Source organism: Silurus aristotelis, assembly GCF_946808225.1.
Source record: "Silurus aristotelis genome assembly, chromosome: 11".
Taxonomy (NCBI): Eukaryota; Metazoa; Chordata; class Actinopteri; order Siluriformes; family Siluridae; genus Silurus; species Silurus aristotelis.
The window spans coordinates 6,719,935-6,747,426 of record NC_139584.1 but is presented as its reverse complement, the minus strand read 5'-3'; the positions used below and the strand labels follow the sequence as shown (position 1 = coordinate 6,747,426).

The following is a 27,492-nucleotide window of genomic DNA, read 5'->3' as shown; positions in this document are numbered from 1 at the left end:
GCATCCAAAGACAAAGGTTTGAGGAAGAACCACATATGGCTGGAAAAGTTCCAATACTTTTGTTCCGATATTGTAGCTGAGAAATACTGACAGAGAACGAAAGAAGGCTAAAGCCACCATTTTACAAGAACATTCATCTAATGAGAAGAAAAGGTGAGGGAAAATGCTGAACGGCTTTGTACAATCTGACAGAACATGAATTGTGGAATTGTTCAAATATCGGCTGAAGAGCTTAGTCAGTGTTGGGATGATGTTTTTTGTTTGTTTGTGAGCTGGAAATTGGTGGTCCATCCTCATTACTGTCACCAGCCTGACCTTTTCCTGCATCACAGAACACTCAGTGATTCAGTGGTGGCATTTTAAAAGAAAGGACGTCACTCTTCTACTGCATGACCACAGAAAAGTTTCTTTTATCACTGCATGCTGCATCATACAGATCACAGAAAGGATTCAAAACCAATCCTGGTTCATTTTACACCATCCTATTAGGAAACCTTTGTCTTGCTGTCTTAGTATACCAACCAGAACTAAGGCTTCCAATAGCGCAGCTCAGCCACTGCAGCTGTTCAGCTTCCATAGACGCATACAAACATCTATTAAGTTGAGTTTTTATATGTCTGTTCCACAATCCATAATCTATAAAATCTAAGATTTTTTTTTTTTTTTTTTACCATTTTTATGGAATTATGAAAAAAAGAAATTTTAAGGCTCATTGTAAGTGCATTAACAGCACTCAATTAAAATATTTAACATGGGATTTAATGTTGCACTTTTTTCTACGTGTCTTTTTCTTTCCATTAAAATGCAAACTTTTTTTTTAATGTGCCAACATTTTAACGTTAATCCTAAAAAAATGTAACATGATATAAATAGTAATAAATCTATTGCCATGTATACGATCATCTGGAGAAAAAAAATATATTCTTTTTTTTTTTTACTTTGTATCAAGAAACGTTTTTAATCGTCTGAAATTATAGTTTTTTTATTCCGTATGCCTACTGTACCCCATGATTATGTCTCTCCTGAAGACCAAATATTAAGATCTGGAAAGTTATGAGGAAAGGTTTATTTGTTTAGGGAACATGTAGTGCTCTGTTAGAACCCAACCTGCTTTTAGAGTGATGAGAACAAGGAAAATGTTCTCGGTGGGTTTTTTATTTTTCCCCAACCTTCCCATCATGTCCTGGATCTTTCTATCGTACAGTATCAGTAAAAGCTCGACAAGGACCAGGATGTAATTACACACATTGCGTGCAGCCAACTAATGTTACTCTGGTCGAGACAAAAGAAACTCGCATGAGAAGAACAAGGCTTGAACTGCAGTGAGCTCTTTTACAGACCTGGAACCCCCACACACACACACACACACACACACACACACACACACACACACACACACACACACACACACACACACACGCTCACTCACACACTTCAGTGCACATCGTTGCCTGCTCCTAAACAGTTCACTGGTCATGTTAAAAGTGATTCCACATTTCTCCTCTTACCATGGTGGGTGTCCAGAACGGCCGTGTCGACCTGCTCCATAACTTCAAAGCTGTGTGAAATGAGAATCAGACATAGTGCTGGAGCAGTACAGTGATCCGAGAAGTCTGTTTATCCACACAGGTCGCGTGCTGCCTCCTTTCAGTCTCTGCTCAGCTTCTGCTCAGCTCAGCCACTCACCAAGCTGCTGCGTCTGACAGTTAAAGGGAAGTGGATTGGGACAAGGCCGATCTTCGCCGCTTCTCAGGGGCCCTCTCTATCCTAACCCTCGCACCAGCACTCTTAAAGACACAGCACTTGGCTTTCTCTCTATCTCTCCCTCTCTACCTCCCTCCTTCTCCTTCCCTGCCTCCTGTTTTTTTTTTCCCCCTCACTTTTCCTCCCTCCCTCCCTCTCACCCTCCCACACTCCCTCCCTCTCGCCCTTCCCGATTGCTTGCTGACGTCCTCTCTTACTTTTTCAAACAGACTGTTGCCTCAACATCAGCTCAGAATCTTTGCCCAACCTGAGTGCACATCAAATCATTACCCAGACTGGCCCAGCAAATGGCTTTCATAAAATAAAATCTCTAAGAGCTCCAACGTCTGAAAGCATCAGATCCCTGCTCGAAGAGATCGTTAAAAAATAAATAAATAAATAAATAAATAAATGAATAAAAACCAAGGGTTTTCTTTTCCGCACGCTTCACCTCAACCTCCTAAAACCGAACCTCAAGCATTAATACGCTGCAAGACTCAATCCTCGGAAAAAAGAACTGAATCTGAGGTAGTGTATGCGTAATTATTAAAGCATTAAAGCGTCCATTTGTAACATTAAAAGTGTTATTAGACTTGTAATAATCTCCTCACATTAAAGATATCTATGAGGTAAAATATTACCCTTCACTAAAGCAGGCTACTTTAGTTATTTTTAGGCTTCTAAAGTAAAAATTTGCACTGCAGTTCACAAGCTCTAAAAACAACATATCGCTGCTTTAAAATAAACCGATTATTAGAGAGTCAGTTGCTTCTCATTAACTAGAATCGGAATCATCTTTTATTGCCAAGCATCATGGGTTACATGTACAAGGAATTTGTCATGGTGTGCTGGTGCTATAAAAATATGAAAAAATTTAAAAGCTAGAAATATTTGAATACTATGGTTATAAATAATGTTAGACATTAAACTTTCTTTCGGGTTCTCTCATCAGGAGTCGCCACAGCGGACCATCCGCATGTTTGATTTGGCACATGTTTTTATGCTGGATGCCCTTCCTAACGCAACCCTCCCTATTTATCCAGGCTTGGGGCCCTGACTGGGGATCGAACCCGGGCCGCAGTGGTGAGAGCGCCGCATCCTAGCCACTAGACCACCAGGAAACCTAAATAATGTTAGACATTAACTATATAATTTGTGCAGAGTGTGCAAACCATAATATTTCCCAAATACACCGATCGGGCATAACATTATGACCACTGACCGTTGAAGTGAATAACACTGATTATCTCTTCATGGCACCTGTTAGTATGTGGTGCTGTATATATTAGGCAGCAAGTGAACATTTTGTCCTCAAATTTGACGTGTTAGAAGCAGGAAAAATGGGCGAGCGTAAGGATTTGAGTGAGTAGACGACTAGACGACAGGGTCGTGGGCGGCTGAGGCTCATAGATGCACGTGGAGAGCGAAGGCTGGACGTGTGGTCCGATCTAACAGATAAGCTCCTGTAGCTCAAACTGCTGAAGAAGTTAATGCTGTTGATGCTCGACGGCTCAGAACTGTTTTGGCAGCAAAAGGGGGACCAACACAATATTAGGCAGATGGTCATAATGTTATACCTGATCAGTGTAAGTCCATAGGTGCAGGGTTGCGATATAGAAGTCGTTGCTGATTGGATTAATGTAACACGTATGAGATATGAGGCGTGAGCATTAATGTGTCTGTGGAGGCAGAAATGATGATAATAATAAAACCTACACCTGTTTCTCTACATGCTTTTGTGTGTTTTTTTTTTTTTTTTTTAGATGATTTCATTACTTAGGATCAAAATATATGTGAAAGTTATATGCTGTGAATTTAAACTCTATTTAAATGCTGGAGAATATTCACTTGAATCTACAGTTTCACAATCTTTGCTCTTCTCAGGCGCATGCACCGACTGATTCATCCTGATCCACGATTTGAAATTTGAAAAGCTCACAGCTTGGACACAGCTTTGCAAACGGTTCACAGAGGAGCCGCTTCAAAAAATGACGAGTCTGTGTAGAGTCGGAGAAACGCCGCAGGCAGGCTAGATTGTTAAACAAAGGCATCCTGTGACAGCAGTGTGATTATTCCACCCACTCCAGATTAGAGCTCTTTGGCCGGCCAGAGATCCAACTAGACAGATAGAAAGCACCAGAGCATTCACTCTGTCTGGAGCCTTTATACACACTCTGTTGTGTGTCCTAGTGTACTCAATAAAAAAGCATTCTACATTATTAATTTAAAAAAACTTTCTTTCGGCTTCTCCCAGTAGGGGTCGCCACAGCGGATCATCCACATGTTTGATTTGGCACATGTTTTTATGCTGGATTTTACGCCTTCCTAACGCAACCCTCCCAATTTATCCGGGCTTGGGACCGGCACTAAAAGTGGCTGGGGTTGGTTCCCTGACCGGGGATCGAACCCGGGCCGCAGCAGTGAGAGCGCAGCATCCTAACCACTAGACCACCAGGGGACCTACTCTAGATTATTAATTGTTCAATTCAAATAATTTGTACACTTTTTTTTTTTTTTTTTTTTTACAAAGAATTTCCTTTTCACATATGATTATGTAAGTAACTGTCAATCACAGGCTCCTGAGGAACTTATCATCATCAGGAGATCGCAAGAACGAATCAAATTATTTCAAATACATTTAAGTTCTCGGTCACCTGCAATTTTGTAAATTCCCAGTTTATTCCCATTAATTCCTGTTAATTCCTATGGAAATTGCCAAAAACAGTCCTGACCCATCAATCATAAACTTCTCTAAGAATATACTAAATTAAGCATTAGAAAACAATTTGAAAACTAGCTTATACAAGCTACTATTTGTCCTGACTGAGCAAACACACTGGATTTTCCATCAGTGGGATGCGAAAGTGGGTAGATTTAGGATTTGCATGCTTGAGGTGTTTGAAGTATGTTCTGATTAGATCAAAATCTCCTTGGATCGCAGGTGTTTGATTCATGCACTCACTTCTATGTGGGGTTTGGGTGCTCTTATCCTTACAGAGCTGTCGTTGCCCTGAGGTGCTGGGGTCATGTCTCAGGAGCCACATTGTGCACAACTCGGCTGGTCGCTCTCCCAGGGGTAACCAGCTGATCTGCAAAAAGGTGTAACTTTAGGTATCAGGAAAAACATCACTTCTTTATTTAGTTTCTCAAAGAGAAGCTAATCGCTTAGTTTGCTGAGGTGTCAGTTTAAGATCTGCTGCCCCCTAGAGTACAAAAGCATCACATGCTCTTTATGCATTAGAGGTGCATCAGCATATAGAAGGTTCTACAAGATTTGAAAATTTTTACATCTTATAGTTATGTCCATAAAGTGTTGCATGTTCCATTTTCTCTATAATAACACCAAACATTTCATGTAAGAAGTTTCACTACAATCTTGAAATCTTCAGACAGGTCTTATTCCTGCTAATTTCAACCTCCTCTTGAATAGAGAATAATTCTGCAAGTTTTTTGGTCTTTCCTTCCATCAATTAAAAAATAATCATTCTCAGTTCTTAATAAGATATTCTACAAGATTACGGTCTTAATCATTTTCTATACTCAAGTCAGTCAGAATCCTGGATTTCCACCATTCATACCAAACACAACTTGCCTATTATAAAGCACTGGCAAAGATGAATGGATGAAGAACTCACTCTTAGCAAACAATGCATTCAACCACTTCAATCCAAATCCTCAGGATCCTTCACCCTATTGCACTTCCTTATGAGAAACGTATACAATCATGGACCACCCACCTCTGCTTTGTCAAACAGCACCAGCTCACATTTAGTCAGGAGGCAAAACTTCACCTGCCAGCTCACGGGCTCCATCAGCGGCTGCCCACGAGAAATCCAGTGCACAGACGAACCGCTCATATCTGCAACGCAAACGTGTACGTGACTTAATAATGGTATTTCGATACCTCAGATAATAAAACCAGTGGTCCATGTGAAAGTCATGGAGCATAATGTGAACAGTGTGGTTTTCATTACTAGAGGACAGTCACATGACAAATGGAGTATTATAAATGGAGACTAATATAAAGTAGCAAACGTTGTTCCAGACAAGATACAAAGGCTTTGCATGATACACATATATTTATATAAGTGGGCTTTTAATATTGTTAACGTTCTGACAGTTTTAAGATGAAGATGTTTTTGTGTAGTAGTCTTTTAAATGATCAGCAGCAATACATTCAAGGTTTCTTTGAGAAAAAGCCATGTCAAAGATGGAGAGAACACTTTTTCAATGGGGGGGGGGGGGGTGTTTCTATGGCCCTCCCATGTGCCACCCCCCCAAAAAAAATCCTAGAATTGGCCCTGCAAGAGTCTTATAGAATGGTGATGGGTAGTAAAGTGTAATTTGTTAATAATGTAACACATTACAGCACACCATTTGCAAAACAGAGCAATTTCCACATCTATATTGTATAAACTACACGTTATATACATGTGTGGCAGCGGGCGTAAGGACGAGCGCCGACCAGTGGGTGGAGGGCAGAGCGTACTCTGCTACGTTTGTGAAACTTTAAATATTTGTACAATTCTGTTGTATCGCTATTGCCATCGTAAGACTGAAAAATTCGTAACTCTGGGACCATCTGTGTATTTTGTGTTTGTGGACACCTGACCATTAGATACATGTATATAGTATGTTTTTTTTTTAAACCATATTTAGTCCCTTTTTGCTGTAATAATAGCCTCCACTCTTCTGAGAACGTCCTCCACTAGATATGGGAGTGCACTTGTTGACGTTTCTTGAGATTCATTCAACCACAAGGGCAAAATCAAGTACTGATGTAGGTGAGGTGATGAAGCCTGGGGGTGCAGTCAGTGTTCCAATTCATCCCAAAGGTGTTCAACAGGGCTGAGGTCAGAACTTTACAGCAGGCATCTCAAGATCTTCCACTCCACAATAAACCATATCTCAAAGGAGCTGGGGCAAAGGCATGCTAGAACATGGGTTCGGGTCTCCTAGTTTGAATGAATGGAAAATTGAATACAACCACATTAAAAGACAACCATTTGAGAAAGAAGCGCATACATACACAAGTCTACTACGCGTTAGTTATTTTCTACAGCAAACGATCTACAAGATCCAAAGTGGATTCAGAATCCAGTTCGGGAACTTGATTAAAGCTTTGAATAAAACAAGACTTTCCCCTTGTTCAGACCTACCAATCACTTTCATCCAGCCTTGGTAGTGACAGCGGGTCATCACCCGATCCATGGTGGTACGTCCTCTTCTATGTCTTCATAGACACTATTTACATTTTTTTTTTTAAAGATCTTTGGAACTGCTTTAGTAGGTCAGAGTCTGGGGAGTCAGCGGGAGCGCTTTCTCCTCCATGCCAAATCCAACTGACACCTAGCCCGCAGCAAGAAAAAGAACTTGTGATCTACTCAAGACCTCTCCAGCTGTCAGAAGGAAGCCCTAGTCTTGTCTATAGGATTTGTTTGGATTACAAAAGTGCACAGCAGTTACAGTGTCCTGACGCCATTCACCACCTTAATTAGATTAACGGATTACAGGAGAAGAGCTTCGGCTTTTCCGTTTCCTCATTCAGTCCTCCATTAGGAGCTCTGGTACACTTACTCAATTCTGCATAAAAAAAATAAAGAACAGTGACTTTATTGGGGCACTTTCCTTCTGTCTTTAGGAAAGTGATGGTTTTAAGGAGAATTGAGAAATCAAAGTCTGATACTTGGATTAATTTAGGATTTGGCCCAGACCAGAATTCAAGCCACACAAGTCATTTGGAATTTGTCCGATAAATACAAAAACACAACTTGGATTAGAGCGAGGGAGCAATATGGGAAACAGCCAACCCTGAAAAGACTTTGAATAAAATTATAAAGCGATATTAGAGGCAGAATTTTTTACCTGAAACCCATTTGGATTAGGAGAATGCAGCAATTTGGGACACAGCCCATGACACCGAAACTACTTAAATGAGTGATTATGGATATGAAGTCAGTGTTCATTACCTATTGATCACAAAATCCGTTGCAAAGTTAAAACATTTCAGGCGTATTAAACACAATGTGTGTGTGTGTGTGTGTAAAGGATACTGTTTGTTTTTTTACAGCTGCAGATTAGATCTGTATTATGACCAACAATTTATGGCGCCATCTAGTGTTTACTACATTTATTGCATACATTTTTGTAGCGTGTAAATAGAAAAATCTTTTCTAATTTAGAGAAGCAATTTACTTTAACTTGGAATAAAAAGAAAAAGTTAAATATAGGAAAAGCAATGGAAAGAAAAGTGTAGCCGAAAGGAGAGGAGTAGAAGAGAAGTAAAAGGGGAGAGAAGATAAGGAAAGAAGGGACAAAAGAAGAAAAGAGGAGATAAGAGAAGAGAAAAAAGTAGTAAAAATGGGAGAAGAAGAGAGGGGAGAGGAGAGAAAATACAAGAAAAGGAAAGAGAGATGTGGGAAAAGCAAAGGAAACAAACAGAGAGGAGAAGATAAGAGCAGAGGAGAGGACAATAAGGTAAGAGAGGAAATAGTGGAGAGAAAAGAGAAGAAAAAAGGAAAGAAGAGAGAAGATAAGAGGAGATAGAGAAGAAATGGGGAAGAGAAAATAGATAAGGGGAGAAGAGAAGATGAGAAACAAGAGAAGAATAGGGAAATGCAAAGGAAAATAACAGAGAGGAGACGAGAAGAGAAAAGATGAGAGCAGAAAAGAGAAAATAGAAGACGAGAGAGGATGAGAAAGAAGTGAATGAAGTGAAGAGAGGAGAGGGTATGGCAGAAAGGAACTATAAAAAAAAAAAACGTCTAAATAAAAATAGAGAAATGGAAAAGAGGGGAAAATATTAAAGGAGTAAAAAAAGGTAAAGAAACAACAAATAGGAAGGAGAAGAGAGAGAGAGAGAGAGAGAGAGAGAGAGAGAGAGAGAGAGAGAGAGAGAGAGAGAGAAAATACAACCACAAAGAAAACGCGATGAGTCGTACATTCTGGGGAAATGCTTTTTATTGTTTAAAACTGGAGTGAATGGTTCGTGACTGACACACCGATAATTACATATTGCAAAACCTATGTTAAATATCTAACATACAATGAGTACAAGCAGGAAATTTCCTTACACACAGCTTAAAGCATGTTACATCACAACACTGTTATTTCGAGGAAACACTGAACTGTTCTCGCACTAGCTTTACTTACAGCCACGTCAGAATGCTGTGGAAGTAGATCAGATCGGGGAAGCTTGGCGAGATGATGCTGTTCACAGTTCACTCGCAATGAAAAGCAGGAACAATTCAGCTGCTGCTTCAGCGATCGCAATAAACAAACAAACAAACAAAAAAAAAACAGGCGGCGGGAAATACAGTTTTGTTTCTGCATGAGTTTGGCAGCTATAAAGCCACAGCAGCTCCTTACTAACAATTCAACACAATGATGAGAAAAAGAAACACAAAACAACAAGTTTAGAATCAGCAGCTGAATCGTCAAGCATTAGTTCAATGTGATGAGCTCCGACGTAGAAGTTTTTGGATTGTGCTTGAAATGAGTCACGGAAATTGGTGCGAATTTGCATAAAATGTTTGCACTCGGGGAAATATTTCAATAAAAAAAGGATTCATATAAATCAATAACATGCACGGAATTAAGTGCTTTGTATAAAAGTTTTTTTTTTTTTCCTGATCAATTATAAAATATATGACAAATCAGTTAAGCAATAATAGTTGCATAGCTGAGAAAATGTGTTAATAGTGCAATACAATAAAGGGGGCTAAACATTTGTCCAATTATATACAGGTAAATAATAAAGTATATTTCTTTCTTTTCGTTTTTTTTTTTTTTAACATTGTAAAAAAAACAAAAACAAAAAAAACCTCACCTTACTTTTATGATAGTCGTTTTTTTTTTTTCTTAAACATTTCCAGTCAGGTGATACCCGGGCAGATTCAACGTTAGGGTTCGGATACACGTTTATACTGAAACAGTCAAATAGGAAGAAAGTCTTTGGAAGTGATGCGATAAACCAGGATAGATTTCAGAATATGTACACTAACTAGACTTTATAGGCTTTAATGGGCAGGACGGGGCTTTTAGAGGAAAACAACAAATTAGTGTGTTCTCTGTTTAAACCCAGATGAATCAAACAAGTTCATCACTGTGAAACAATTCTGAATAATAATGATGGGAAAGATGTATTTTTCAGGGATGAAACCTGTAAACACAGGATGGCGCAGGCGGGGGGGGGGGGGGGGGGGGGGGGGTTGGGGGGTTTGGAATGGGGGATCAGTTGTTTGGAACCGGTACGACTTTATTTAAAACCCTTCGCTAATAGTTATAATGGAGCATCGAAGTGGTGCGAGACGACGTTATGGTCGAGAATGGTCATATTGTGAGAATCCCGTGCGCCAAGGGAATTTCAGCGTCATGATCGTAGTAATTAATAGTAATAATAGTGTGTGGGTGGGGATAGACATTTTTAATGTTACCATCCACTAGAATGTTGGCCAGTGTTCGTCCTGATGACACCCTTAAAGGGTCAATATTTAATGTTTTGTGTCATGGCTATATAATATTACATCATTACATCTCACTGACATGGAAATGTAACCAGTTCACAAGTGCGAAAACTGACACTAGGAAAAAAAAAATAAAAAATCATTAAAACCAGGTATTAATTACTACAATGTTAATGGGCTGCATGGGACAAGTGAGTTTTGTGCTGTTTATAGTGCCCTGTCAACAGGACACTGAGGGAAAAAAAAAAAAAAGAAGAAGAAGAAAACACACTTCGTTACCCAACGTGGGGTAAGTGCTCAAGCTAGATGTGTTCTTGTATATATATTTCTAGGATCCTTTAGAAAACTACAATTGCACTAGAAAACTAGATTTTCTGGAACTCCGTTGTTTAGATGTTTGTGTAACATAAAAAGAAGAGAGATAAGAAAAAAAAAAAAAAAAGATAAACTGGTTTAAATCAATGTGACATTCTAGACCACTCGTGTGTTCTTCAATCCCAACCCTGGAAATTCACAGTAATCCAAAATAGACACGAGATCTATCATTTTACTGCCAGTTTGACCAGTTGCACCCAATTCTTCTGTTCATTTGCACCACTGTGACTCCCGAGGCCTGGAAGTGAAGAACCCCATCTTGAACCTCATCTCTGTTCTCCTGCCCCTCAGTAAGGTGTTGTGCCTTCCCATTCCACCAGGTACTGAACCTTGCCCTCTGGCGTGACCCTGCGTGCCAAAACCTGGTACTTTTCCCCACATGTGAGCCTCCCTGCTGCGCCGAAGTAACTGGTGATAGAAGACTTGAGGTTGGAGAGAGACGTGTCGTCTTCACTCAGGCTTTCGAAGGTGTGGCTGTCGATGGAACTGCCCATTACGTCCCCGGACTCGACCACTGGGGTGCCCACTGGACTCAGCTCGCTCTCCAGTGCCTCCCGCTTACTGGCCAGAGCGCTGTAATTAGATGAAGGAAGCTTCCTCTTTCGACTGCCCACGTTCTTCCTATACATATGAAGGTGTCAAATGTTTAATCCAAAGATGAATAACGCAAATAAATTCATACAGAACTAAACACAATTCACAAATAATATTCAAGTTTTAGGATATTATTACAGGACTTATCAAGCTAATCTTTAATATTTTTTACTTCATTGTACTTCATTCAAGTTAGTTCATAGTTTAGTTGTAAATGTTGAAATTAACAACTAACAAATTAACAAAAAACTACAAAACAGAGCTAAAGTCCATTAACAAAAACACCTTTTCCCACTATAATATGTTTTCGTTTGAATCCACACTGAGACGGCGGTGTCATTCAACAGAAACGTAGCCTTTTGAATGCAGTCCTTTTGCAGTGTCGACTGTAAAAACGAGGCTTTCGAAAACGATGCCGCATTTGTAGTCATTACCGCAACAACTCAAAGAACCGGAAAGTAAATAAACGGCAGGCGGAAATGATCGAAGCATCTTACGTACAGGGACGTTTTCAGATATTTCAGTGTGGATGAGCAACTTTTGGGAAACGATTAAAGACAAAAGTGTGGATGCGGAAAGTTTTTAGACGAAAACGCCGTTTTCAAATGTATCCGGTGTGAACGCAGCCTTCGGTATATATATATAAATATTTGCTACAAATCCTTAATTTTATATTTTTTGATAAATGAATGAAGCAATATTATGGAAACATGGAAATATTTTTCCGTACTAATCCAGATCTGGAAATCACTCAAATCAAATCCTAAATTTTTTCAAAATGTGTAGAGACCCTGAACCTTCTTTCCTCATGGATGTTGATGGTTTTTGATTTCTTCACTTACTTCCTAAAAGATTTTATTTTTTATTTATTATGCCAATGTTTTTAGCGTTTCAGAGGATATTTATAATGAGTGGCGAATCAGAAAAGAGAAATCCATTAAGGGGGGCACGGTACATGGAAAAACACCCGAACCGTTCGGTTCGCTTGTCTCGGTTCGGTTCGTGTGTACGTCGCACGGTTCGCACGGTAGCCCCGTGCTCAGTTTCCCCTCAGACAGTTTCGCGTGAAAATACATATAGACAGTAAAAGTTGAGTAAGGAGTGCTGCAGAAATGGCAAGTGGAGGAGATAATGAAGGCTGCACGGAGTTGGCGGATGCGCCCGCGTCGTTCAAATCCGGTGTGTGGAAACATTTTGGATTTCATGTTACTTACGATGACAACGGAAATAAATCAGTATATAGAACTGCGACTGTGTGCAAGCATTGTGCAAAATGCATTCAATATGCTAATGGCAACACTTCAAATATGACAGTTCTTTTGAGAAGACATCACGCCAACGTGTCGATACAAACAGCACAAACAGAAGAGAGCCGGTTAGGAAACAACTTCTACTGTCCGCAGCATTTAAGCAGCTTCTCAGTGATCAGTCGGACAGGGCGATAGCCATAACTAAAGTATTGGGGATGTTTATAGCAAAAGATATGCAACTGTGCAGCGTGATTAAGTGTGAAGGATTTCGTCAGCTGATGAATGTACTAGAGCCGCGGTTTAATATTCCCTCTCGCAGACACTTTTTTTTTTTTTGCCAAATAAACGAAAAGCATGTCATCATCAATGTCTTCTCTCTTGCTGTATCAAAATCTCACCTAGCTTTTACTCAGAGATGGTTTCAGTAATGTGCTTAAAGTCAAGTCAAATTCAGTAAGTGCATGATTACATTACAAAAATGTTAATACTGTATCCTAAATTGTGGATAATTAAGCTAATAAGCTATATATCAAATGCTGAAGGAAATTTCTGGAGTGTTAAAGAACAAATAACAAGAAGAACCGTACAGAACCGAAAACCGTGACCCTAAAACTGTGATACGAACCGAACTGTGGGTTTTGTGAACCGTGCCACCCCTAAAATCCATAGGAGCAAAGTTGACTGTGCAAGTGAATAAAATAAAGTTTTGAAAAATTCATCTTTAAAAATTCAATCCGTTTGTTGTAATTGTGCAATTGTTGAGCATAATCGATGTTCAATGCAGCACACAGCAAACTTCCAGAACACGCTCAGCATTAGGACTGAATCCTCCTACTGATTTCTGCTTCCTAAAAAAACTCAACCAAAATGTACTACAGTCACCTACCACTAGATGTTTGTCTTGCTCTGTGAACGGCATTTCATTTCTGATTCTTGGACTGAGCGCCCGGCTCGGTGTGTACGCTTTGCCATTTAAAGGTCACGATGCAGACGGACCTCCTGCTCTTCTTTTTTTTTTCCGCTCTACTTAATCTTTCTGGTAATTTTTAGCATTCTGCATAGTTACAGGCTGAAATAACACGGCGCGAGGGTCACACGCAGCAAGGCTATAAACCCTCCCGCCGCAGCACTCCATTCGAGGGTGATTAGAGCTGCTAAAACAGGAACTAGACGCTGCAGTCGGAGTAGATGAAAGCAGGCGCATGGGAAGCAGTTACTCATAAGTGGTGTGTTTGATCTATCCCGCAGTGAGCAGCCGCAGCAGGGGGCATCCTCGTGATTCCAGAGCCGGCTTCGACCCAAAATGTGTTTTCAGGCACACGCATCCGTTCTAAACACGCTGAGTATCGAGGGACTACTAAGGAACAGAAGACGTCCAAAAATGCATAACGTTGGAGGGGGGGGATCATTCATACATTGTCGTAGTAGGAGGAGACAAACTTTCTCTCTTTCACACGAACACTGATACACACACACACACACACACACACACACACACACACACACACACACACACACACACACACACACACACACACACACACACACACACACACACACACACACACACACACACACACACACTATTGAAAAATGTTTGCAGACACCTAGTCATAAATATGGTATGTGCTTTTTGAGCACCGCATTCCACATTTAGTCACATATAGGCAGGTACTAATGTAGAGTAAGGAGGCCTGGGGGTGCAGTCAGTGTTCTAATTTATCCTAAAGGTGTTCAGTAGGGTTGAGATCAGATCTCTATAGTAGACCATTCCAGATCTTCCTCTTTACACCATGTAAACCACATATCATGGAGCTTGCTTTGGGCACAGAGGCATCACCTTGCAGGAACAGGTTTGGGTTTCCAAGTTCAAGTAAACGCAAAGTTGTTATAGCGCATCTAAAGACGTCCTGTACAAATGTGTGCCTCCAGATTTGTGGTCACAAGTTTGGAGAAAAAACACATATGCCAGAAAAGGTCAGGTGTCCCAATAGTTTTGTCTATATATTGTATTTACTATATTTATTTATGTATGTTCTTTTTTGAATAAATGCTAAATTGAGAGTTGTAGAACTGACGCAGACCATGAACTGACCCAGGAGATACTGAGCATCACAGTTGGGAATTGAATGTTTAAAAAAAAAAAAAGAAAAACTCACAAATGTTATAAATATGCACCAATATTACATGTAATCTATAACTTATTTAGTGTTTCAGAAGAAGTCTCGAACAACAGCACTGCGTTACAGTTAAACGTGAAGCTGCTGAAGATTTCTGATGCAGGAAAGCTTTCAAAGCGGTGGGCATTATGTCTTCTTAGCGAGAAGACAAGCTGCATAACATTGAAAAAAAAGGATTCCCTTCTCTGCTTTAGAGAATGATTGAGTAAAACGTTCTTACAGCCTTGAACTGCACGTTTATAGTCACTGCTCACTAATCCCTACAGCACATTTTGCCACTGGCTAGAACCTGAACTCTTCACAGACTGTCTTGGTATCTTCAATCCAGAGACATGTTGATCTATAAAAGGCCGTCACGCTAAATAATCCTCCATATTTCTGCACAAGCTGGCAGGGGTGGTTAACCAGCACTCAGTGAGCTAAAGGGCAGCTGATACTCGTCTCTGGCTCCAGCACTGTGCATGCAGGGAGGAACACGGTAGTGACGTGACAGGAGTTAGGATCTTTCCTGGCCTACCATTTTTCAATACACTGCAGGGCATTAAGCTGGAATTCATGGACAGAGTGCAAGAGTGATAAAAACCACTAAAACAACATGGGGTTATGGTGGAGTGAATTTTGTGTGTCATATTTTAAATAATTCGAATAAGACACGAACCTTCTTCGTCAGTCAGCTTGTCGTGTCGTGACAGCCGTGCACGTTGTGTGTCGCATGCCCTCGAGGTTATTACATCAAATTTAACGCAGGACAACACTACGCTTTACAAATCCCTGTTTCTTACCGGAATGCAGGAAACCTGCTGTTTGTGCCTTCAGAGTGCACACTCAGTTCCACTGAAATCGTGTTTTATCAAGTTTACGTGGCTTTAACACTGAGTCAAAGCTGAGCAATAACACAGTCAGGCAGCAGAAGGGTTGACTCACACGCAGGACTGACCATCATGCAGGAGAGTGCAACCCAAAATCTCAAACCATGCTGGAGCCTTCTTACGAGTTTATTTAATATTTTGATTTTTGATTGAAGGCTTCCAATATTGACAAAAAAAATGTATAATTTTGCTTTTCCAAAACAAAACAAAAAAAAAGAAAATTATATATAGTAGGATATGCTGTCTTCAAACCAGGCTTCACTACATGCTCACACACCCGGCTTACTCAAGTAAGTCAGTACTTACTCATTCTCAATACACTGATCAGGCATAACATTATACCCATCTGCCTAATATTGTGTTGGTCCTGCTTTTGCTGCCAAAACAGTTCTGACCCTTCGAGCATCGACATCGTTACCTTCTTCAGCAGTTTGAGCTACAGGAGCTCGTCTGTTGGATCGGACTACCAGCCTTCGCTCTCCACGTGCATCAATGAGCCTCGGACGGCCACGACCCTGTCGCCGGTTCACCACTGTTCCTTCCTTGGACCACTTTTGATAGAACAGCCCACAAGATCTGCAGTTTTGGAGATGCTCTGATCTAGAGCGTTACAATTTGGCCCTTGCAAAGCCCATCCATTTTCTCCTGCTTCTAACACTACAACTTTGATAACAAAATGTTCACTTGCTGCCCACCTACTAACAGGTGCCATGATCAAGAGATAAATAAGTGTTATTCACTTTACTGATCATAACGTTAGAATGTCATAATGTAACGCCTCATCGGTGTTTTCACACAGACGTGTTTGGTTTTTGTGTGAGTATGTGGCGTTAGGACAAAAGAACTGCCATCCCATCCAGAGTGTATATCGGCTTCGAACCCATTGTTCATGGTTCTGGAGCGACTGCTAGCGTGACCAGGATAAAGTGGTTAATAAATATAAGTGAATTAATAAAAAACAGTTTCACATTTGACTGTCACAACTCCAGCATGAAATAAGTTGCCAAGTGGAACCCCAAATGTAGCAGAGCTTTCAAGTCAAACCCTGGAGCACAGCTTAAAGAACAGTTCACCTTCAAGTGAACGTACTGAACTCTCGGGTTCAGAAAATGGTGAAGAAAATCTTCGAAAAAACCCCCAAAAAAACAAAAACTTTTCAAGCACATACCACAAAAATTCCATTTCTTTTCTAACACATTATGAATGTTTTTAAACATACGAGTCTTCCTCGTTCCTCATAATTCAACACACGCCGAGGATACCCAGAATGATTCCTAATGAGTCATATCCCTAATTCCAGGCATCAAAACACAAAGCGTTTGATACCAAACAAAGAAAATGATTCACATGAAAATTTTGTCCCTGAAATACCTTGAAAGGTTTCTGTAGAGGAAATGAGTGTGTTGCTGCCTAACCATGGTACTTCCTCCTATCCTTGTTGTACTGCCTTCTTTACTGTGATACTGTATTCTTTTTTATATCAATGTAATTGCTAGTTGGACTGAAATATTGAAAAAATAGTGAACTATACATACTTTTTGTATACAGTAAACCCGCGATATTTCACGGTTTAGAACACGCTGCTCGGAAAAAAAATCGCAAGTTTTCATTTGGAACTTAACTAAGTTCCAGATTATCTTAACAAGTCGCCGGAATCCGCAGTGGGACTGAATGTTCAGGAACGTTAGGAATAACATTTTAAACGATGTATTTGTTCAAACACTGTACACTATTACGTTTATAAAGTGACAATGTCTAGATGAATGCATGAGGTATACTCAGAACAGAATCCAATTAAGCCAAAATCAAATGCTGTGCATATTCTACATGAATGGAGAGACCTCTGAATGTGTGAGACGTGCAGTACCTGAAGTCATAGGACACACTGGTAGTGGCAGAGCCTGAAGTGCTCGCTGCATCTGTTGAGTCCTGATCCATACTGAATGTTCGTCCTGAACTAGTACTATACGAGAGAGAGAGAGAGAGAGAGAGAGAGAGAGAGAGAGAGAGAGAGAGAAGGAAGGAAGGAATAAAATTGATGTAAAAAGTCACTTTACTTGAGGGCCCAAAGCCAACACAATCTCTCTGTACTGTAGAGTACACAACGCTGACTGCATCTCATCTCACAGGGTGGACGCCTCCAGCGTAGAATAAAAATTTGAATGTAAAAGAATTCCGTTCCGTTCGGGAGCCGAAACAAACACGGCCTTTTCGGAATGGTCGAACTCTATTTCACACTCTTTTTCTATTTCACACTTTTCTTTTCCTAGACGTCAACAAGCTCTCAAAAATTCCCATACTTGTGCCTGAAAGTGCGGCTGTGCACCGACGGTCCCCGCACTGTTTACGGCACTCTTATTATTCCAGCCTGCTAGGGAGATGATAACCTTTACCAAGAAGTGTAATTAAATCGCCTCATTCTCCGTCTTGCTAAAAATGATTTCGGCTGGAGGAGGGGAGAAAAAAAAAACAAAAAAACATTTTAAATAAAACCGACAAAACCCTTTTAGACTACTCTAAAGGGGAGAGTATGCAAATTAAAGTGATTGTTCAGAAGTCAATAATTGGCTGCTTAATTCAATTGGAAGAAAAGAGAAAGGTTAAGCGTGCCACATGCTCAGACACACACACGCCCACAGAAAAAAAAAAAAAGAGGGAGAGAAAAAAAGAAAAAGTCAAAGGAGCAGAGCTGGTGCTCAAATATTATTAAAGGATTCAATTATTATAATGCGTGTGGACAAAGAGGGGCGTTGTTCCACTTCTTAGACACTGCAGTGCAGATAAAACAATAAGGCCGGTGGGAGGATAAAAAGATGAACCTAAATGTTGCAGCTACAGCACACAAACCGGTGCAAAAGTCTGCGTAGCCTTAAAACGCAATGAAGAAAACATATATATATATATATATAATTATTATAAATTTAAAGGTTTCATCAGAACATTATTAATGTCCATTTCAAAATGTACTATAAATGTTACTTAATAAATATTCGACCCACAAACTGCCTCCAAACTCCTCCGTATCCATCATTTTAACCCTCTCCATTATATAACGCATTAATGAATGGGGGCTGCGGTTTTGCGATGGAAATTATTATTATCTTTTCTGAAACTCAATTTTTGCAAGCAAGTTGCAAAACAGAGTTTGAGTTTCAGTTCCTTTTCGTTCACCAACTTGCAAAAATGGAAGGCCTTATTAATGACTATATGGCTAAATACTATTTTAAAATTATTATTATTACCACACTGTAAATTTCACTGTAAAAAGAAAAATAAATTTTTTCTCATACCAACAAGACAAAAAAAAACCTGTTTGTCCAGTTACTAAGAAACCAAACAGCTCTTTATCCTGAATACTGTGTCTAAAAATAATACCTTTACCTCTTATAGTTAGAAACTTCTGCCATGGAAGATCTCTTCCAAATATCATGCTAAAAACATGAACAATTACACAGATTATTTATTCTATTTGTGTCTTTATTTAATGGTTTAAAAACACATTAACACGTTAATATATCGAGGTAAATTGCATTGCAAATAGAAGGAATTACGGTCGGAGGTCCTGTTTGAGGAAATTAATCAGCATCATCTTCAGATTTACAGTATATGGACGAAAAAAAATCAAAAAGAAGACATTGTTCTATATGTGGTAGCATTACATTTCCCTGCACTTAAAATAGGAGACCCTTCAGGAAGCTACTAGGAACTAGAAAACCTGTTCCAGCATCACAGTGCCCCACTGCACAATGCCAGCTCTATGAAAATATGGTTTACATGAATTGGAGTGGAAGATCTGAAATGGCCTGCTATAGAGCTCTGACCTCAATCCTAGATTCAAGATTTCTTTTTTATTTGTCACAAACATTGTTATCTAAGAAATACAACTGCATCCCAGGCCTCCTTCACCTCACCTACAATAGTACCGGAGTTTACTTGAGCACAAATTCATTTACACAACCACACTCCAAAATCTAGTGAAACATCTCTCCTGGAGGCGGCGAATAAACGTCTAACGCGCATATGAATCTTTTCCTCAGATCCCCACAATGTCTATCTGAGATCAAGGGCTGTGTTTTCATATATAAAGTATGTCCACTGCACAGTGAGGCTTTAGTCATGCTGGGGCATTTCTTCTGTCCTTTAGTCTCACCTTTTTAAGCTCTGCAGCTCGTCGAGTGTAAAGTCGAAGATGTTAGCCATGTGGTGATTGGTGCTCCATGTGGATGTCATCTCGTTCTGCAGAGAAAGCATAAATAAACACCACCACCTTCACCACCACCATGTCCATTATCCTGTTTTGAAACGCTGACGCTCAGGTAGAACAGCTCTTACTACAATGGCTATTATTAATGCAACACTGGTGCGCTCTTTGAAGCTCAGTGTTTCAGGGCATTTGGGATGCCATTTGGCGCTATGTGCTATTAGCACAGAGTGACAGGAGGTTGTTGTTAAAGAAAAACAGGCCTAGGGACCGGAACTCTGAGGGATTTGTCATTAAAAGCTTTAGAAGCGAAGTGTAATCGCTTTAGGAGTAGACAGACAGAAAAGAGAGTCAGTGTGTGCAGGAGAGAGAGAGAGAGAGAGATGAAATGTAAAGTCTGTGTGGCATGAGTGCAATGTAGAAAATAAGATTATATAGGAGCAAAGGGGTGTCAGAATGCGAGCACGAGTGTAAAGAGGAAGCAGTGAATATATAAAATTAAACTGGAGTGGAGTGCGGTTTAAAAAGTCAACGCTGTCATGCACTAAAGACCCGAAGGGAATAATGTGCGGAGGAAAACGCAGCGGCGACACAACAAGCCAGGATTACAGCAGCCAAATCGTTCCCGTGTTCAGTCTCATGGCACAGTCTGACACGGACAGAAATCCGGTTCGGAACGGTGCCGTTAAGGTGCAGGGTGAAAACAACTCTTTATCTTGAGCAATGACACACTGTTGTAAGGTGGTTAGAAGCCGAGCTTACGTTGGGAATAGCATCCTCCAGCAGCCACTTAGACCTCTTCTTCCTCCGCTTCTCTGCAGGAGCACAACTAGCGAGGAGACGCAGAAGCGGGGAAAAATAAAAAATAAAAAACTTCACTTAATCATTAGAGTTCAGAGGTGCCAACTAAATCCTTGGAGCAGAATGTTATGAAAAACAGCTCGTGTCAGTGGAAGCGATGACTCCGTTCTAACAGGATCGCTGAACACGCGGTTGCCTGCGGAAACGTTTGGATTTATATGCAACCAGCTGAAAATGATGCAACATTTACACATGTATAAACATTAAGTATAGAAGAACTGTGCAAACTTATACTGCAAAGTCCTGAATATACTAAAGGAAAATATTTAAACTGCACAACACATTTTACTCAGAAATACTTGCACCCCCTTAGATACACTCCATGTAAAACAGGACTAAACTTTATAAAAAAATAAATAAAATAAAATGATACTGAAAATGTGCTAAAAGAAATAAGAGTATATTAATGAAAATATTTATTTAATTAATAAACATATTGCTCTCAGTGCGGTCTCGCGTAAAAACGAACAGTCAGTGATTCACCTCTAGAGGTCGCCCTTATAACGATAGCGGAAGAAGGGCGGAAAAACTATCTGTATGGATTTTTGCAGATAGCTGATGGTTCCAGCAATCGACTATTGGTGCGGATTAATCTGCAAAACGGATAAACCGGTCGACCTCTAGTATCAACATACCTAGGCAAGTACAATACATAAGTAGTGTTGCAGGAAAGGCATCAGGATTTTTCAACCTCATCTCCACGCTAATCTCTAATATTAGTATTCTGAAAACGTTTACTCAATTAAAAATGCTGTCCAATGATGCAGTAAAATACACAAATATTTTTTTTTTTAAATAAATAAAACTCCTTTGATATTTCAAATTTCCGTTTTTTTTTTTTTTTTTAAGATCAATAACTGCAAAAAAAAACCAAAAAAAAACAGCTCCGGTGTTAGAAAGTTGGATAAACCCCCCTATCTGAGATTTCGGACTTTCTCGCATTCTGTCTCATCCTTTAGTTTTTGAGCGTAACAATTTGTGAAGTTGTATTTCAGGTTTTGAACCTTGAAATTCTTTTTTAAATGGCTAATTAGGCATGAGCATTTCAGGGAAGGTTGCTATTCGACTATTCTTTAAAAAATAATTGAAATCAAACAAGAAGTGACGAGTACGGCACAAAACTGTAAACATTTATCTGCTGCAGTGTTGGTAATTTGTGAGTAGATGCACAGTGTGCTGGCAGAATAAAGACCACCAAATAACACTTTCTACACCTTGATGCTGTTTGAACAAAAGGGGTTGATTCATGTTCTTTTTTTTTCTTTTCTGTTTAACAGTCCAGGATATACATTTCAATTTTCTGATGTTGGGAAAAGTCTTTACAGAACTTTTGGGATTCCTTAATAGAAAATTTTAACACTGGGAACTGTTGTTGTATAAACGTTATTGGAAAATAATCACTTTTTATAAGCAAACTCATAACCTGCACGTAGCTACAAACCTGCTCACCGATGGATTATGTTTTGGTTGATGTTCTCATAACCATGGTGCCTATTGCACTTTTTCCTGAATGTCACAAACAATCCGACTGGTCTGGGTTCAATTTGAGAGTAAATTCTGTAAATTGTAGGTTGTACAGAAGTACTGCTGTATCTAAAACTGCCTGACTGAACATAATTTCGAAAGAAAGAAAGAAATAATAATGAAGATATTTAATGAGAAATTTCTTCTCTAACAAGGCGTAAACGTCGAACTGAATGGGGAAAATACGTGAATTTTAATGTGTTTTATTTTTTTTCCAGGGGAGCGTTAGGTAGGGGAAGAACATCAACCAGCAGGGGATACCTGGCATAATTACTTCCCTGCGTGGGACTTTAATCCCAATCAGCACTTCAAAGCCATGCGGATAAGTAAAACAATTTTTATGTATTCGCAGCCGAGATGAGAATGATGAGAACTCGTGTAGGTGTTTGGGTAAACACGCGTAGCGTTGTTTCAAACGCAAAGTGCTTGCAATCTGCAAAATCTGCGCACAGGTGCGTGTTTTACAAGAGATGAGGTTAATATCCCAGACCTGAGCTGTGAGACTACCTGTGGCTAAAATACAAAATGAGGGACATACAGTTTCTTTTTCACTTCAGAAGAAGTGCTTTTACTTAGCATGTAGTGCCAGTGCTAAATGTTCAAACTAAACTGTTGAGGCTGCCTGAACGAAAACAAGCTTAGAGCACACTTATGACACACACACACACACACACACACACACACACACACACACACACACACACACACACACACACACACACACACACACACACACAATGTGATTTTGCAGGTCTTATAATAACATCATGTTTAAATCTGTCAGTTATATTGTGCATAAATCGTTGCGCGCTATAACTATTGTATCGTATGGTTCTCCTCTACCACTCACCCGTTGCGCGTCACTCCGTTCTTGCAGCCTCTTCGTCCTTCACTCTTTGGGGTCTTCTCTGGAAAGAGCTTGGAGGGGGGGTTGGGGGGAACTCTCGTCCTCAGCCGAAAGATACATTTCCTCTTCTTGATCTCCTTTCCACAGAGAAACCTAAACAAACGTGTTTCTCATTAGAGCCACATTGCATTTTCATTTAGAAAGAAAGAAAAAAAAAAAAAGAGGGCATAATTTAACCCTTTATTATGAAGAACAGAAAATTTGAGTCTGTATTGTTAGAAACCGTTAAATTAAATTGTTAAACTGGAACCTGTCCAGACAACCTCTTTAGACAGGAAAATAAATAAATAAATAAATAAATAAACATCTTACTTGCTTTTGTAGTTGTTAAGAGCATCAAGGATAAGCTGGCCTCTCTCTGAGGGAGGAGTGTTCGCAAGCTGGAGGAACAAGTCAAAATAAAAAATTAAAAAAAACAGCCTTTTGGCCCACGGTTCTTTGCAGAAATATTACTATGATCCGTCATTTCTAAACACAGACGGATGAGTGCGACCAATTTAACACTGATGTATTGTTAAGCTAAGTATGCCAATGCATTTTGTCATTACACACACAAAACAGGAGAGCTGATTGCCTTTGTCTGCACTCAATACACCATGTCTGTGAACGCATGCCAAAACTACAACCAATTACACAGTCGGTCAGGAAAGAGATTTGCATCTGTTATGAAAGCGCTCTCTGGCTGTGTGACCTTGCCCAGCTGGAAATGATCCCAGTTGTTGCTGATGAAGCTGAGGATCTCCTCCAGTTCAAAGTACTTTTTCTTACTCTGCACTCCCAGGTTGTACAGGGCCAGATGGACCACATCCACCCTGACAAAAAAAGAAGACGGCGGTGAAGTTAAACGAACTTTAACATAAACAAAACAAACTAACTAACTAACAACTCCAGCAAGGAAAATAATCTGTTTATGCTGATCGGTTTATCTGTTTACATTTCTGATAATTTGCTGGTTGGTGTTGCATTTGTGATATATAAGCCTTTGGCTTGTGCACCAAAATAGCATTATTTCAGCTCCAATGTATTTAAATTGGAGTTTATAAGTTGAATCATCTCAAACAGAAGTGATAGCAATAAGGTGTCAGTGTCAGCAAATTTCAAAAAGGCAAAAGTTTCCTTTCGTACTCAGTAATACGTAATTTTATTTAAATGAGAAATCAAATATAAAAGTAGCGGTGATGGTGAAAATGTGGAACAATGTGGAAGGTTTGGAAGCTAATCTATTGGAACAGAGTGTTCAGATGAGGATGTAAGGGATCTCAACAGACTAAAGGGACTAAAGCACTGCTGTATCACACTCTTTAGATAAAAAGTTGAAAAAATAAGAACATATAAATAAATAAACACATTACAAACTACGCCACTGAAGTTCACACGTTGATTACAAAAACTGCAATTGTTGTAGGTGGATTTTTCCCCAAACTGGAATCAATTCCAAAATGTTCAGATAGCTCACAGTCAATCTCCATTACTGTTTGCATGTTAGTTTGAATCCTAAACCTCTGTGGCCAAGAGATTAAAACCATTTGAACCTTAGATTTTCTTATCAGGATGAAAGCTAAATTATGGCCATATTGGAATTAAAGGGCCAATGAAACAGCACTAAAGCCAAGCAAATTATATGAAAAGGTCTTCTAAATATATTGTTTGTTCAGAATAATGTCGTTTTATTAAATCGTTTCTTAGAGGGCATTAACTGAATTACTAACAAGAAAAAAAGGTAACGTGTAACACGCATTAGGAAGCTTGTATTGTAATAGCTTATAGTGATCTGCTCTTCAACCGACCGACCTTCATATAATTAGTAATATATTCAAGACGCATGTGGTTTTCTGGAATTACACTGCAATTTGAGGGGAAAAAATAGGTTTTTAAAATCATTCACCGTCTATTGTTTAAGGTACAGACACTTTTGGCATACAGACATTTGGCTGAGATGGTTTGGTGCCACATGGTCCATGAGAAAAACCCCCCCCATCTAACAGATGAGCTCCTGTAGCTCAAACTGCTGAAGAAGTTCATGCTTAAAGGGGGACCAACACAATATAGTAGGCAGGTGGTCAAAATGTTATGCCTGATCGGTGTATATATGTGTGGCTGCTACTTTTGCCTGCTGTGCAAAACCTAAAATATTTGTACAACTTTGTCTCGTCACAATCGTCATCGTAAACCGTAACTGAACCATCGTAATTCGAGGACCGTCTGTACACTGGTTGAAGTCATCGCCAGTATTTCTAGTACTACCAACATCAATCTATGTCCTGCACACGGGTTCAGCTAAGAAAAAAACAAAAAGAGACGTTTACCAGCGCAGAGCCAGGCGTTTGATGTACTCCACTCCCTTATTGCACACGGCACAAACGAACAAGTAAAACCTGTGAAAAGAAAACGAGGAAAATTTTTTTTTTAAATAAAGCAGTGGAAATGAACAGGGAGTACTTTATAAATAGCCGGGCCTCTGAAAGGAGATAAATGGTGTTTTATACACAAGACAGCAATTTTAACACAATGATCTCCATCCATCCACTAATGCATGTCATTTTCCTTTTGTGTGTCTGTGTTACTGCACATGAACATACTTTTATAAATCACTTATCGCAGGATGCTGCCTATAAAACGTTTCATTTTCTCTGCTATATGGATTAGATTTGTTTTAAATCTAGGTGGTGCAATAAAATCGTTTTTCAGAACATCCCTGAGATTATAGGTTTCACTAAATTGGTCATGTCGGTAATTTTACAGATGCCAATATTCAGGGTTTCTGCAAAAGTCTTTTGAAAACCATTTTAAGACCATTCAAAATGTTTTAGTTAAAACCTATATCACAACAAAAACATGCCCACACATACATTGTTAGCAACTTAGTCTTAACCATACCCTAAATTCATCTTTTTCAAGCTAGGTATAGCTAAACACTTCCCCATATCTGAAAAAAATTTAATACATTTTACTTCTGTGGTACAATCCATGAGAGGTTCTCACCAATAAAATGTAGATGTTGACATTTTAGAAATTTTTTGACTTTGTAAGAGCACACGGAAACCCTGAAATTACGCTTTCACCTCTGTGAAAATATTCAGTGAGAAAAAAAATAGGTAATATAAATGTCTCTTATTTAAACTGCCATGTCAGCAAAAATTCCAGTACATTTTTGGTGCAAAAAAAAAAAAAAAGTGTGTACATGCGAGTACACCGATCACAGCGGTGACAATACTTCAGCTTTTTACTCCACTCCAAGTAACTTTTTTCTGAAAAGCAAAACAGATACAGATACGCACCTATCTCCGAACATCATGGACTCTTGCAGGCACTGCGTGCATGCTTCGTGAAACCACTGCTCACAGCGGAAACACTGCAACATTTTTAGGTACCATCTGAAAGGAGATGCAAGGAAATGATAATGGAGCCTAATGTTCGGTGTTTTTAAAAGACAGACATTGTGAAGAAAATCGAACAAATCGTTTACGAGTCAACGTAATCCAATCACAATCGCAAATCGCGCATTAACGTATTAACGTCTCACGAGTTCTCAAATAATTCCCATTTAAATAATCAATTACCACCTTTGCTTTTTTACTTTCTGTGGAATCGCAATTCCTTTTGCACTGGAAGCTGTCGACGAAGTGTCAGGGGTGAGACCGTATTATTCGGCGTGTACGTTTGTATTGTGAAGTGACGTCACCCACAGTCGACGGCCAACAGGGAAAATGCCAGTAATAGACGATTTTGTGGAATGTTTTGAACAATGGAGACAGTCGGCGAAATTGTGGAGGACGTTATGAAGTTTGGGACAGTTTGTGCTCTACATAGATTAAGGAAAATACAGTTTTCAAAAATGGATATGATTTGACCCTTCGCAAAGAGTTTGATTGACAGGCATTCTTTCCATGGCGGCACAGCTTGTCGGACATAGCAACAGTAACTAAGGAGGGCGGGATTTTGCGAAGGGTCACATGCAGGATTTGCAATTGCTTTTGGATGATGTCACATTTTATGCGTCCATATATGGAAAACGCAATTTGCAATTTCTTTTGAAAATTATCTAGAATATCCTTTCATAGAATTCGGCTGAAAAGTGCGAGAGAGAGAGAGAGAGAGAGAGAGAGAGAGAGAGAGAGAGAGAGAGAGAGAGAATGACAGCGACAGGAGGTAATGTATAGAGGTTGAAAGTTGGTCCTCACTCTCCGGGTCCCCCGCAGTAGCAGTAGCACTGCTGGTGGTTGGTGCGGTGCAGAGAGTCCCACTCCAGTTCTTCAGTGTTGTAGGTGAGCACCTGCTTCATGGACTGCAGTGCTTTGGCGATGGGGCCTTTCTTCAGTGCGCCACCTTTCTGCCAGATAGAACACACAAACAAGCTAGAACGGCCCTGAAATGTTCATGACTCCTGCAGTCTGAATCTTTGTACCACATTTTTAGTGCATGAGCAATAACAAGAATCTGTTTACTCAAAACTCACTTAGTCAAAAGATCACAAGTTCAGCCAACACACACTGGTGGATACTTTTTGCAATAAATGTACAAAT

The 27,492-nt window shown here is 39.6% G+C and overlaps 2 protein-coding genes and 1 long non-coding RNA gene across 6 annotated transcripts in view; all 3 read right to left on the bottom strand.

Annotated features, from left to right (window-relative positions):
• Window positions 1–6,963, bottom strand: part of dab2ipa (DAB2 interacting protein a) — a 112,822-nt gene extending 105,859 nt beyond the window's left edge. Inside the window, exons 1-3 of one of the 2 annotated variants that reach the window (XM_083555202.1) lie at window positions 6,903–6,963; window positions 5,481–5,602; window positions 4,706–4,832 (exon numbers count right to left, since the gene is read on the bottom strand). In XM_083555202.1, coding sequence (XP_083411328.1) covers window positions 4,706–4,832; window positions 5,481–5,602; window positions 6,903–6,954 — 301 coding nt within the window. In that variant the 5' untranslated portion in view covers window positions 6,955–6,963. Of the gene's footprint in view, window positions 1–1,508; window positions 1,818–4,705; window positions 4,833–5,480; window positions 5,603–6,902 lie in introns of those variants that run through there. The other variant, XM_083555204.1, reaches the window with a different exon arrangement.
• Window positions 6,964–8,685: 1,722 nt separating this feature from the next.
• The window catches only part of phf19 (PHD finger protein 19), a 31,270-nt gene continuing 12,463 nt past the window's right edge, over window positions 8,686–27,492 (bottom strand). For 2 of the 3 annotated variants that reach the window (XM_083555229.1, XM_083555230.1), the window contains exons 6-15: window positions 27,151–27,299; window positions 26,248–26,343; window positions 25,276–25,344; window positions 23,661–23,781; window positions 23,282–23,349; window positions 22,913–23,062; window positions 20,440–20,506; window positions 19,627–19,712; window positions 17,344–17,439; window positions 8,686–11,204 (exon numbers count right to left, since the gene is read on the bottom strand). In XM_083555229.1, coding sequence (XP_083411355.1) covers window positions 10,871–11,204; window positions 17,344–17,439; window positions 19,627–19,712; window positions 20,440–20,506; window positions 22,913–23,062; window positions 23,282–23,349; window positions 23,661–23,781; window positions 25,276–25,344; window positions 26,248–26,343; window positions 27,151–27,299 — 1,236 coding nt within the window. In that variant the 3' untranslated portion in view covers window positions 8,686–10,870. The remainder of the gene's footprint in view (window positions 11,205–17,343; window positions 17,440–19,626; window positions 19,713–20,439; window positions 20,507–22,912; window positions 23,063–23,281; window positions 23,350–23,660; window positions 23,782–25,275; window positions 25,345–26,247; window positions 26,344–27,150; window positions 27,300–27,492) is intronic. The other variant, XR_014535885.1, reaches the window with a different exon arrangement.
• On the bottom strand, window positions 21,782–22,842 carry LOC310733828. The gene is made up of 2 exons (XR_014535892.1): window positions 22,765–22,842; window positions 21,782–22,710 (listed from the first exon to the last, which is right to left on the bottom strand). It is a non-coding gene; the product is annotated as an uncharacterized lncRNA (long non-coding RNA).